This window comes from Bipolaris oryzae, assembly GCF_000523455.1.
Source record: "Bipolaris oryzae ATCC 44560 unplaced genomic scaffold scaffold_82, whole genome shotgun sequence".
Classification (NCBI taxonomy): Eukaryota; Fungi; Ascomycota; class Dothideomycetes; order Pleosporales; family Pleosporaceae; genus Bipolaris; species Bipolaris oryzae.
In genome coordinates, this window is record NW_006911358.1 from 57,671 (window position 1) to 70,199 (window position 12,529).

At 49.6% G+C, this 12,529-nt stretch overlaps 7 protein-coding genes across 7 annotated transcripts; 3 read left to right on the forward strand and 4 right to left on the reverse strand.

The window, feature by feature from the left end:
• Positions 1 to 75: 75 nt before the first annotated feature.
• COCMIDRAFT_37545 (uncharacterized protein) lies at positions 76 to 1,393 on the reverse strand (the record flags this gene model as incomplete). Its single annotated transcript, XM_007690645.1, has 4 exons — positions 76 to 128; positions 215 to 598; positions 711 to 1,082; positions 1,360 to 1,393. The coding sequence occupies 4 exons, from the start codon at positions 1,391 to 1,393 to the stop codon at positions 76 to 78; spliced, it is 843 nt and encodes a 280-aa protein (XP_007688835.1).
• Positions 1,394 to 1,827: 434 nt separating this feature from the next.
• COCMIDRAFT_97628 (uncharacterized protein) lies at positions 1,828 to 2,613 on the reverse strand (the record flags this gene model as incomplete). The annotated part of the gene is made up of 2 exons (XM_007690660.1): positions 1,828 to 2,294; positions 2,385 to 2,613. 2 exons carry the CDS (start codon positions 2,611 to 2,613, stop codon positions 1,828 to 1,830), a joined length of 696 nt encoding a protein of 231 aa, XP_007688850.1.
• Positions 2,614 to 3,287: 674 nt separating this feature from the next.
• On the reverse strand, positions 3,288 to 4,293 carry COCMIDRAFT_27072 (uncharacterized protein; the record flags this gene model as incomplete). The annotated part of the gene is made up of 3 exons (XM_007690639.1): positions 3,288 to 3,587; positions 3,762 to 4,101; positions 4,184 to 4,293. The coding sequence occupies 3 exons, from the start codon at positions 4,291 to 4,293 to the stop codon at positions 3,288 to 3,290; spliced, it is 750 nt and encodes a 249-aa protein (XP_007688829.1).
• A 1,662-nt stretch (positions 4,294 to 5,955) lies between these two features.
• Positions 5,956 to 6,396, forward strand: COCMIDRAFT_37547 (uncharacterized protein; the record flags this gene model as incomplete). Its single annotated transcript, XM_007690646.1, has 2 exons — positions 5,956 to 6,292; positions 6,347 to 6,396. The coding sequence occupies 2 exons, from the start codon at positions 5,956 to 5,958 to the stop codon at positions 6,394 to 6,396; spliced, it is 387 nt and encodes a 128-aa protein (XP_007688836.1).
• Positions 6,397 to 8,592: 2,196 nt separating this feature from the next.
• Positions 8,593 to 8,763, forward strand: COCMIDRAFT_97646 (uncharacterized protein; the record flags this gene model as incomplete). Its single annotated transcript, XM_007690661.1, has 1 exon — positions 8,593 to 8,763. A coding segment is annotated over one exon (171 nt), but the record flags the coding sequence as incomplete, so codon positions are not given.
• A 104-nt stretch (positions 8,764 to 8,867) lies between these two features.
• On the forward strand, positions 8,868 to 10,247 carry COCMIDRAFT_97715 (carbohydrate esterase family 5 protein; the record flags this gene model as incomplete). The annotated part of the gene is made up of 2 exons (XM_007690662.1): positions 8,868 to 9,815; positions 9,984 to 10,247. 2 exons carry the CDS (start codon positions 8,868 to 8,870, stop codon positions 10,245 to 10,247), a joined length of 1,212 nt encoding a protein of 403 aa, XP_007688852.1.
• Positions 10,248 to 10,473: 226 nt separating this feature from the next.
• On the reverse strand, positions 10,474 to 11,163 carry COCMIDRAFT_97648 (uncharacterized protein; the record flags this gene model as incomplete). Its single annotated transcript, XM_007690663.1, has 1 exon — positions 10,474 to 11,163. One exon carries the CDS (start codon positions 11,161 to 11,163, stop codon positions 10,474 to 10,476), a length of 690 nt encoding a protein of 229 aa, XP_007688853.1.
• Positions 11,164 to 12,529: the final 1,366 nt, after the last annotated feature.

Consider the following 12,529-nt stretch of genomic DNA (forward strand, 5'->3'; position numbering starts at 1 on the left):
TTTCCAACAGCAGTGCTTGCCATCGCATTCGCGTACCAAGAACACCATATGGCCGCAAAAAACATTCGTTCCATCCTACACATGGCTCACCATTATCGAGACCATCACATGGGCAGCCAATAAAGGATCTGTAAAGTAGTAGTGAAGCTATGTATATCTCTAGGCGCCATTGGCGGGTTTATCGAATATATTCTGGGATTATCAAATTTCTTACTGCTACTATTACTGAAGTAGACTAGGTACAGATGAATTCGCTCGCGCAAACACTCATCAGAGCAAGCCAACCATAGCAAACAAGCCACGATCTCTCTCTTGTACGCACTTAAGAGATACGTAAATTCGTCATCCTTCTGGCCACCCAGCGCCCCCCGCACTCCCTGCACTCTGCATGCACCTAATAGCGCTGCTATTGAGCCGCAGGTTGCGTAGTATGCCATCAAGTCTCCAGACTCATCGCCTCGCCCAGAAACTTCCAATGGGTGTGCCAAGATCCGAAAGCGAATCTCGCACGTTCTCCTGATCGCCATCCTCTCCAAAGTCTGCCTCACAAACCTGCCGAAACGCTCGGTCTTACACCCAGCCCAGGTAGCGAAGGCTGCTATATATATATATATTAGGAAACTGCGAGACTGCAGGCGGCTCGTTGCACCAAAGTGTGAGGTCAAGGCCGATATTATTGATCGTCTCGTTGCCGTAGTCGTTGGGCCTACCGAAATGCCGATAGAAGCGTATGTTGACTTGATGGAGCGCATGTGCGAGCGCCAAGTATGCAGCGTCCATCTCATTGCGCGTCGGGTAGAGAACAATTTTGGGTAGAAGCTGATTGTTGGCCTTTTGCAATAACTTCTGCATCGAGGGGTGCTCCAGCTCTTCGTAGATGGTCTTGTTAAGTTGCAGTAGTGCGGTTGGCATTCGGCATATGTCCCACTTGCACATGCAGGGCCCGGGGAAAATGGGCTCGTAGACGATTTCCTGCAAATAACTGTATGTTTGACAGCGCAGTTCGGTCGGCAAGGCCATGAACGGAGATTTGCCTACTTCTCGCATCGCGGCTGTGGAATGTTTGTTGATTTGGATGGAGGCTTAGATCGTAGGGCCTGACCTTTTAGCGACGTTTGTGTCGTTGTATGTTTCCGCTCGAGATGATTGTGGATGAAGAGGTTGGCTAAGCGAGGAGCAAAACGTCCTGAATCGCTTTTATGGGCGTTCAAATTCTCTTTTACGGTCGGCTAATTCTATATTCCCTGGCGTTGCATAAGGTTGCTCTGTGGTTATCATTGACTACAACCCGTGGTACCGCAATCCCCTATCGACAACAAACCAATTGTATTTTCCGGAATGAATATCATATATGCGCACAATAGGACTCAGTAAAGAATAATGCACCAGCCATATGGATTGAAATCGCATCTGTGGCCGGCCCAAAGCATTTGTGCGCGAACCTGTGCACCAATCACGCCAGGACCAGATCGAAGAAGCAGGGATAAACACTTGACTCCCACGCAGGCAACTACGGACTGGAGGTACTTCTGCATGTCCGCGCGCTGCGATAATTTTGGCGACTCACCCGTAAGTCTTATCCGAGTTTTGATGAGGCGTTTGAGTTCACTCCAAAATACTACGGCGTTGTACGTAGCGCTCAGGGGTGCCTAGAAGCTTGGTTGCTGCGATTCGTACTCAGCCACAGTGCACCACGAGTGTATACGCCGAACTTTACACGAGCATGAAAGGATATATAGTGATTTATATACCATCAAGGTAGACATTAAGTTGGTTTCAGGCCAACCCAACGGTCCCGTTCTCAGTATTGTGGGCTCTTTAGAGTCCTCAATAGTAGTATCTACGAGGCCCGTCAATCAAATCAAGGGCATATTGCCGACCCCGCTGTTCCAACAGAAGCCGTGCCTGGTTCGCCATGATCTTCTCCTGCGCATTCGCAGCACAGCGTTGGCTTGCCTGATCGATGCGCTGCTGGATCTCCATCGGCCGCTTCTCAGGAAACACGTATCGCGGCAAGGGCCCACGCTCTGGCCAGATGTTGTACACGCGCAATGCATTGTTCAGTCCAGGCACGACAAATATGTCGTCCGGATCCGACGCATATTCGACTGACATGAAATCGATGAACCCGGCTAGGCTGAGGAGAGGCATGCCACCGTATGGCAACTGTGGCGCGTTGGGATTGCGCACCACGACCTTGTGGTCGAAGTAGAAGCCTTCGAGTGCGGCCTTGAGCTCGAAGTCGGCCATATCCTCCTTTGCAAACATACCACCGTTCTTGAGACTTCTCTTCCCTATACGTTAAAACGCGAAAGGGTTAGCATTCTCTAGTGCGACGGTTGTTTGCAATTCAAAGCTTCGCTGTAGTGCAAAAGGCGACTTACAGATATTGTCCGAATCCTTGACGCGCGATGCCTCTAAGAAGCTAGAAAAGGCTTCTGGGGTTATGTATCCGGTGCCTCTGGGATCAAGCTTCACAAAGAACTCCTTCATCAATGCTTCAAAGGCCGGTGTGGGCTTCCCATTTGTGTAGAACAAGTGTTCGGTCCAGCCTGATGGCGGAGGTGCCGGCTGCTGAGGCTGTGGTGGGAATCCAGGTGGGGCACCGTACATGGTGAGCTGGTGGTGATAGAGTTTGCAAAGTATGAGTATTTGGTAGTTGGTGGTTGTGCCTATGTCGCGCAATAGAGATGCGACTCCAAGGTGATCAAAGGCGCTGTTTCTAGGAGTCCTGATTCGGTTTTGATCTCGTAGTTCGGTGACAAAGAGGGGTCAGGCGGGACGGGATAGCTCCCGATATAGCCAACCTACGATGTTCAGCTGAAAAAGCCATACCAATAAAGTACCTGGCAAGCGAGTGGCGCATATCACGGCCTTTCTCCGAGGGGCAGACTTCTACCTATTCTGACCCATCCAATGTGATGTGCGAATATTTGAGGTCTCCTGAACAACCACGAGATGCCGACACAATGAAAAGCCCAAGAACGCTACATCAACTCAAAGAAGTTCACTGTAGTAAAACAGGTCGTGGCGAGTCATGCAATGCCTCACTTACCCGCTGTCAGACCTAGCGGAGCCCTTAGCGGTGGATACTTACAACGCATGACCTCTGGCAGTTAGAAACGACATGGAATCGTCCCGTCCATACAGCATAAATTATTGCAACCCAGAAACTAACAAATTAGGGTTCGGATATTCCAAACCATCTTGCGCGGACGAAAATAGGTCGCGGAACGGCCCGGATACCTTAGGTCTAGAACACTAAGATAATATTGGGTAGGATATAGTTAATTGGAGTTGTAAGTGAAGTATCTTCCAGCACTAACACTCCCCATGAAGATCGCTCCTCCATTGGATGATACGGCACTTCTATCCTGCGGTGTGTCTCGGGCCTGTACTTGCGATTGCTCAGACACTGCGCTGACTCCTTTGGTTTTGTTGAATGCTTGAATCCAGAGCCATAGCTGATCACGAAGTCGAATATATCCAGAGTCTAGTTCGCCGCTGAATTTCGTCATATCTGAATGATTACTATGGATACTGATGTTGGGATACCCTGGAAGAATGGATGATTCGCGTGGAACAATCTAATGTCCTGTTAGCTCTTCTGAGATAATCGCATATCGCGAAATCCAGATTCTCAACTATGAACTTCGAGAAGCAAGTCGCAGCGCTAAAACAAGGTTTTAGAGGCATAAATGGGGTTACATAACAGCGGACTAGGTAGTGTAGAGCGCTAGTCGTACAAAGATGACACATACCTGACCAATACCTCGGTAAGGCAGTTCTTCATAGAAGCAGAAAATTTCGATCCTCTTCCTTTCATTCTTCTTTCTATCTTCTAACATGGTATGAAATTCTTGTTGTAGGTTTGCTAGTGTTTCCGACCCTGGCTGCAAAACGGCCACGATTTCTTTATTCGTCTTGCGCAACAAATTTGAAAGACGCGTGATTGAATGTGCCCAGTCAGCTTTTCTTGAACCAAGATGCGGTGTTCCCATAAAGGCGATTGCGACGGTGTTGTGTAGAAGAGGTTTCACGTGCGGTTCTGAGGAGCCGCGGGCAATTAGTAGTGCCTGCTCAACAACCAACCCTCCAAGACTATGTGCGACGAAGATGATCGGACGGCCATTCTATCTTCAATCAATCTCCTGTTTCTCGCCTCATACTATTGTTTACTCACTGAATTGGTTCTGGTCCTGCGGTAGAGAACAGTTGGTCAGCCAGCTTAGCTTGTTGCCCATCCTGCGGCTGCTTCCTCTTTTTCTGACTGAAAACACCCAATATAGGCATTGCATATACCTCTGGGATCCAAATAGCAGAATTATACGGCTTGTGACGTCTCATGCAAAGTCTGATGTAGCTGCCAACACGACTGATATGTATCTCACAAGGTGGTCATGTGGATCGGATCGGATCAGATTTGGGGTAACCTAGGGAATGGAGCTGAATGCATCAACGCTAGGCTGAGGCTATGCTTTCCTCACAGCCTCAGCCGCAGCGGGGTGAGGTTTTGTAAGCGACAAATCAACACATGCACAACGTTAGCTTCGCATACGGTGATGAGTCACTGAGTCATAAGTTCGACTGATTGACCTCTACATCATTCACTGACATCGCAATACTTTTGAGGCTACTTAAAGCTCTAAGCGACAAAGGCTGGTCCTTTTTTCGACAGATGGACCGGTCGAACGAAGCAGTAAATGGCGGGGGTGGCGCGATTTTCTACGGCAACATCCAAGCTGGTAGAGATATCACCATCAGTAAGCGCAAGCGATAAGAATAGTCAACTAAAATGCACTAGGTGTTTGTTGACGGCCATCTTATTCACTCAAGGTCCTATAAGTAATCGATACGTGACCCTGCTAATCACAGACTCTAGATCATGTCACCGAGATACGACAGGTAACAGAGCACCTCTACAACCATTGCTGTGACGTAAAAGGTGTCTCAGAAAACCTTCTTCATCGCGTAGATGTCCTTCACGGGACCGCGGAGTTTGTTGAAGAGTATGCAAAAGAACTACAAGCTAGTCTCCCGCCAAACGATCCTCAGCTACAGAGTGTCTTTCGCGAATGCGCTTCGATATTATTCGATTTGCGGAGGCTTGTACCATTGATTGAAGACAACAGCTGTAGCAATGTCGCAGATACAACCGGATTTTCTCCCCTCTCGCTCAATGAAGAGGTCATTGATGTTAGGTTTAGGCTGATGAGTCTACAAATCAATCTGAGTCATGTTTACAACAAAAACATGAAACAGAATGTTGATGCGGATGCCATCAAACGAGCAATTGCTGAGCTCATGAACGGCCCGGAGGATTCAGAAGACACTGCATCTATCAGGACCTTCTACACAGCATCTTCAATTCCGTATATGGAGAGACAGATGTGGCGAGAGATTGAGAGAGCTCTACGGGGACGTTTTACAGCAGAGTTCGTGCGCGACAACTATGCTTTGATTGTGGACACAGTCGAAGAGACTCTTTGGGAGGATCACATACCTGTGAGAGGGGACACTACGACACCTGCACTAGTAGCAGAAATGGAATCTGCAGTGGCAAACACTACGACGCCTACTTCATGCGCATTCGATCGATCAGGCACACTGTCGGACGTTATTGGCGAAGGTGCAGGAGTTACTACCAAGGCTGCACAGACAGAGCAAATACCCTCGGACCTACCATTAGCACAACATATCCCAGAGATGGGAGAAGACAGACCCTCTAGTTCGTTGACGACCCTGTTGAATCCTTACAGTTTCTCGTCAGAAGCGTTTATCTGTGAAGACATCCACGACTCCCCAATGGCCTTTCATACACACGATTCATTTTTCTCGACTTCCTCCGCCACTTCCCCTAGACTTACCCGGATCCTTCTTCCACGGTTGCCGTCCGTAACATTCTGGAAAATGATTAATATTTCCCTTCAAGACAAGAATATCCTAAAATGGTCGATGTACGTCATTGGCGTAGTGTGGTTCGATACCCAGTGTGATTACAACTTAGTCACTTCCCGATTCCTCAGGGAGAGTTGTGTAGAGTGGCAACCCTACAAGAACTACAGCCATTCCTCTATTATCAATGGCCTTGTGGTAAACTTCCTGGGTGAAGTCCAAGGAAGATGGCATGTTGTAAAATCTGGCAATCGCGACAACTTGCCACCCCGCTATGAAATCACCACCTTCAAGGTCATTGATTATCCACATACCGAGGTGATTATCGGACGCAATACCATAGAAGATTTGGCCATGCATACCATATTCGAAGAACTTCGGCCACCTCGCTTCAATGGTATGTTCTTGCTCTAGGCTTATGAACTTGGGATTGCTAACACCTACATAATAGCTAGTACTATCAGTAGGCTATTGTTAAGGTTAAGAAATCGAACTAAGTAACTGTAACGGTGACATCAGTTACATTACAAGACTAGTCTTCTTTTAAACTCCTTCACTATTACCGTTCAGATCAGGCTATTGGAGCTTCAAGCCTGGTAGATCCCAACTGCAACAGGTCCTCCATATTACATCGTATATGAAATATATGTCGTGTCATCCCCAAAGGCAAACAAACATCACCCTGCAACCTTCCACAACACTATCCAGTCGCAGCCATCATTATCACGTGGCCTCAACGAGACAACTTGACATTCCAGAACGCGAACCGCGATCCCTTGGCTACCGAGCAAACTTTAATACGGGTACCTATCATCCTGTCATCCCAGCCCACCAACCGATATTACCCCGTCCTCGCAACGCACGGTGGTAATAAAGCCAATCTAATTACCCGTTGGCCTACGGATCCCCGTTCACATCAATCAATGTAGCTTTGCACCGTGTACTTGTAGCATATAGAAGTGGTAAGTAGATGTTTTATTTTACTACCGATTAGGGCTTTTAGCGTAGTAAAATAGGGTTATGACTTGAGTTTTTGAGAGTGTTTGGGTGAGGAGGGGACTTGGCGATGGTTGACATTGGTAAAGTACGTAAAGGGAGTAGAGGGACAGGCGGAATGAAAGGAGATAGGAGGGAAGTTAGGGAGATGAGAAGAGATCGGCGTGAGTTGGTCGCGACGGAGAGATTCGGGCTTGTTTTGTGGTCTTGGTAAATTGTTTGATGATTTGCTCCGGTCGGCAAAGATGTAACAATGATCGATCGAAGCTATGCCAAGGAATGTCATGTGACGTGCTTGCTATCACGTGCGGGTGTGTTTGCTAGGCGAGGCATTTTGCACCAAAGGAATTCTCAATAGAAAACACTTCTACTTCTGGAGTTGTAGTATCAGCGGGTTTTTTGTCCAATATATTACTTTCTGCGATAACATGCGACACGGACGAATAGAAAAATTGACCGGAAATAGCCACACTAAAAACAGACACGACTATTGCGCCAGTGGCGACAAAGAACTTCCCGTCCCGCCAGCCGTGAGATCGTATTTCTGGACAACAACAGTCGCATACTGCGGGTATGCCTTGACAGGCCGAATCATACTCTGACTTTGATACGAGTCCCGCCACACGGGTCGCCCAACCTATTACCCGAATGCTACCCAGCCTGCTTTCTGGAAGCCTGTTTTTGTTTTGCGCGCAGTGCCAAGTGGATTCCTTCACACACGTCGTCGTCATGTCCAAGGCCAAAGGGTAGGGCGCTAACACGGCGCCGCTTCACGTCTGCAACGACCTTACGCAGGTGGCAGCACTGACCCGCCGCCATTGCGCAAGCGACCCAAAAAATACTTACATTCGTATTACAGCCGACAGGCTGGCGAGTCACGATATTGCTGTCATAGATAGCGCAGGGCTCTAATTGCGAAGCCGACTTTTGACCGGGAGACGAGAGCCGTCACGATGAGATTTTCTGGTATCCAAACTCTGGTCTGGGATGCAACAACGGTGTTGTTAGTGCACCATCACCAGGTTTTATTCCTGTGCTGTGCACATCGGTAGACAGGGAAGTCGATCCGGGGTCACTTACTCTTTCGGGATACTTGAGGAACCAGAGGGGGACTACGGCGGTCTTTTACGCAGGAGCAGTATAGCTTGAGACGGGGGATGGGCAGGGTCTCCATGCTCCCGAGTTTCGGGACGACTTTTCCGCCGCACATGGCAAATGCACACTAACTCGGCCGAATTGACGGAACAGCGTGCGATACGCGAACCGTGGACGTTTCGAGTGCTCGTTGAGAGAGATCTGGAATGACGCTGAAGAGAAGGTTCAGCCCCAACGGTTTCGCCGTTAATCCCGTGTCTCTCGCGTGCTGCATGGGCCTGGCCTGGGCGGGTGGCTTATTGCTGCTCACCTGATACGGCATAATGCCGGGGTTGCAATGCAAGGCATGCCGCACAACGCACCACCAACATACTGTACTGCCTCTCCCGTGCTAGCAGCGCCTGGCTAACCATTTACGACTGCATCATCTGTGGATATACAATATTTCACTGAGCTAGCGCAGTGCTGACAGCTCAAGCAACTTGTCCAAAGCCTGGAGTATGCGCTTGCCGACATGCGCCCTTGTTCGATCGTCTTCTTGGTACCCACAGACATCCCGATAGATTGACCCATGACGGCCCTTGAATACGGGGGGCTGGCTCCACTGACAGTGTGACATATCTTGAGTATCCGCCGTCGTCGTCTCAGATTCTTCTTACACGGTCTTCACTCCTCCCTGCTTGTCGTGTACCACGTTGTCCGAGTATCCGGGTCATCCACTTTCGCTCCACTTCACGACAAAGGGGGGTTTGGTTAATGCTCTACTCTTATACCTAATCATTAATATCATAACGACCGTCGCTATCGAGTCTGTCGACCTTTAATATAACCTGTCAACTGCCCAGAAGGGAAAGATAATTCAAATCCCCGAGATCGACAATATGACATCAACACCTTCGCTCAGGCAAAGCCTCACAGCTGTTGTCCTCGCTGCTCTTCCTCTCGCCAGTGCGCAAGGCACTACTCCTCCAAAGCTTACCGCCGATTGTATCGATGTAGCCATCTTTATGGCCCGCGGAAACGATGCTCCGTACCACGACGGACGCACCTCACCATTTAGCGATGCTACTTGCGCAAAGTTTCAGGCCAAAGGCATCACTTGCGACTACATGGACGTCGTCTTCGATGGTACTCTTGGTGTCCCGTACTGCCCGACTATCCAGGAAGGTGCCGTGAACGGCGTCAGGCAAATCACCGAGTACAATGCCAAGTGCCCGGACACCTTGCTCGTCCTCAACGGTTACTCTCAAGGTGCCATGGTCGGCGGTGCTATACTCAGTGGTGGAGGTGAGGACGCGTGCGATGTTGATCCGCAGACTACAGGTCTTGACCCCAAATCCAAGGCTGGCCAGGCTCTCAAGGCGGTTCTCCTCTGGGGTGATGTCAAGCATACTGCCAACCAGCCATACAACGTGCTCGATGGCGCCGACAAGCAGGTCTGGCCACGTACGGGCGCCAATCTTGAGCGCATGAATGGTTTCTCTTCCGTCTTGCGTTCATACTGCGCTGCTGGCGACCCAATTTGCGCTGGCGGTACCAACGTTGCCCAGCATCTCAACTACTTTGAGCTGTACACAGATGAGTCTTCGTCGTGGGTTGTCGACAAGCTTACGCCGCTTCTGGCCAAGCCTTCTTCATCGTCTGTCTTGTCCAGCTCGGCTACGCCTACTCCCACGCCTACACCTTCACCAGAGCCTACTCCCACGCCTGCGCCCACTTCTGCGGCCTCTACCTCCGAGGTCAGTTCCACCGAGCCTTCAAGTACCGTAGTAGTTCCTGAGCCTTCCATTCCAGTTACCTCCTCGGATATCCAGTCCACCAGCACTGCAGTTATCCCCAGCCCCCCGAGCCCATCCCTCCACCCAACTACTCTGGCTCCTCCTTCCCACGTACCTTCTACCATGGTTCCTTCCTACATCCCTTCTGCGCCCCCGGTCTCTTCCCACGTCCCCGTAACCACGGCCAATGGAACCGCTTCAACGACATGCACTGACGAGCCAGGAACAACAGCCCATCCCATAACCATCATCCCAACTTCAGCGCATTATGGCAACTCGACTATCCCGGCTTCCAGCTACATAAACACACCTGTTCAGCCCCATGAGACGCCTTCTCTGCCTGCTGGACATGTTTCGTATCCGGCTGTTCCGCCTCCAGTCCCCACAAAGGCGCCGGGATACCCTGCACACCCGCCGGTTTGCCCGCCGGTTCTCGTCTACGAGACGGTGACGGAGTACGCATACGTATATGAGTATATGTGAAGTGGGTAGAGATAGGTTCAGTCAAAGGGGACTGGAGGTCTTGAGCGAAAGCTCAAGTGGTTGTAAATAATATCTTGGATACATAGCCGCTAATGAGTATACGAACGATTTGATGACGTCTTTTAATTACTCTTCACTTCTCCATACATTGCTGTGTTTCTCACCATCATTGCTTCGTCAAAGCATATACTTCATTACTGTACATATCCATTACTCATATCATACTCTAGATACCCAACGCCTTAGCAAGCGCCTCACCCACACCCGTCGCACTCGCAGGATTCTGTCCCGTAATCAACTTGCCCGACACAACCACCTTCTCCCCCCACGGCTCCGCCGCCTTGACGAACTTGCCCCCACTCGCCTTCTGCAGCGCATCCTCTGGCAAAAACGGCACCGCCTTCGTCAATCCAACCTGTTCCTCCTCGGCGTTGGTGAACGCAGTCACTTCCTTGCCCGCAACCAGCAAACTACCATCACTCAACTTGACATTGTAGAGCACAGCGGGCGCATGGCACACGGCCGACACAATCTTGCCAGCCTCCCAGAACTCCTTGATGAGCTGCTGCGACGTAGCGTCGTCGGCGAGATCGAACATGGGCCCGTGGCCGCCAACGTAGAAGATCGCATCGAAGTCTCCCGCTTTGCCAACAAAGTCGGAGAGTTTCTGCGTGTTCTTCCAAACGGCCTCGTCGTTCTTGAGGAAGGCGACGGAGACGTCGTCTTTGGCGGCTTCGACGGAGGCGGGGTCGAGGGGCGCTTCGCCGCCCTTGGGGGAGGCGACGGTGATGCTGGCTTTGTTGTGGAGGACGTGGTAGGGGTGTGCGAGCTCGGGGAGGTACCAACCCGTGGGCTTGCCTGTGTCGCCGAGTTTGTTGTGGGAGGTTAGGACGAAGAGGATGCTTGGTTTGGACATTGTGGTAGATGTGATTGTTTTTTGAAAATGGAATTGATGTGTGGTGGATATGTGTTGTAGATGAGATTGATGTGTGATGGATGTTTTCTACTATATTATTATATCTTGGGTAGAGGGGTAGTTTGTAATCTTATATCTTTTGAGCCGATAGCTCCAGGCGTGTGTATGTGTGACGACATGCGGGGTAGCTTTTTTGGTCAAAAGGCCCGACTATGCAGGGCTGAAGGGTTGACCCACTACGACTGACGTTGAAGACCCACGCTTACATGTGAAATGGCTGGTACCTTGGTGTCCTTTCGGCCGTACCTTTGTGGCTTGTTCTGCTCTTTTTTTAACATATGTTTTTCTGCTCTCTAACTATGGCTCATAGAGATAGTTACAATGGTATTTGCGAGAATGAAGAAAAGTGCGCGCAACACCACAAGGTTGCGTCATTTCCACCTCACACGTATTCAATAAGCTGATTTGGCACTACAAACTTGCGACACCGTTTTCGTCTTCAATGGCTTCTTGGATCGGAGTTTCTACTCGATCGGGCCGTCGCCGTCAAGTTCCACACGCCACGAGTACGTTTCACCGCTTTCTCTTCCTGTTTCTGGATCGCGCATCTTGATCAAAGTCGGCGATGTGCGGCGAAAGAAGGAGTTGTTACTGTGTTAGTCGCATTTCTTGTTACGCGCACATGTCCAGCGAAGCATCATCGAAGTTACTCGAAACAAACGTCAGATTGATAATTCATCCTATCGCCATCTTATCTCCGGTCGGGGGTAATGAAGCAACATCTTGTGGTGCTTGCTTACCGGGTGTATAGCCTACACAAGATGTATCAGCAGAATGTTTGTAATCTACTTAGTTCGAGAGCCGACCCAAAGGCCGCATTGGTAACGCCTCTTGCGAACTACATACTTCGAATTGGAAATGTACTAACAATATAGAAGAACGTCGACCAACACCTATTTCCCGCATAGGTAAGACAACGAGCCTTTTTTTGATCACGCCGTTGAATAATTTTCTCCCAGAGGCATGCAGTCAGCATCGCATTTGACCATGCGTATCGATGATGTCTATATATCTTGATGGAGGAGAACAGCATTAACATTGTGTAGAGCTCTCATGGATTCGGTACTTAATATATAGCGATATGGAGAAATTTGGTAAGGGGGCCCAACACCATGTTGGTCGACAGGACTTCTTTGGAGCGCTTGATTCAGCGCAGTTTACTTTGCAGGAAAAGGTTAGGCTGGCTATATTCATATACTCGGGTAATATTCTTTTCACTTGTTCAAAACATATCCTGCAGAGCTATGTAGCTGAAGCAGTTACATTTTTGTCAGTTAGTGTGCTGACGAAATGAAGGCGACTGGCC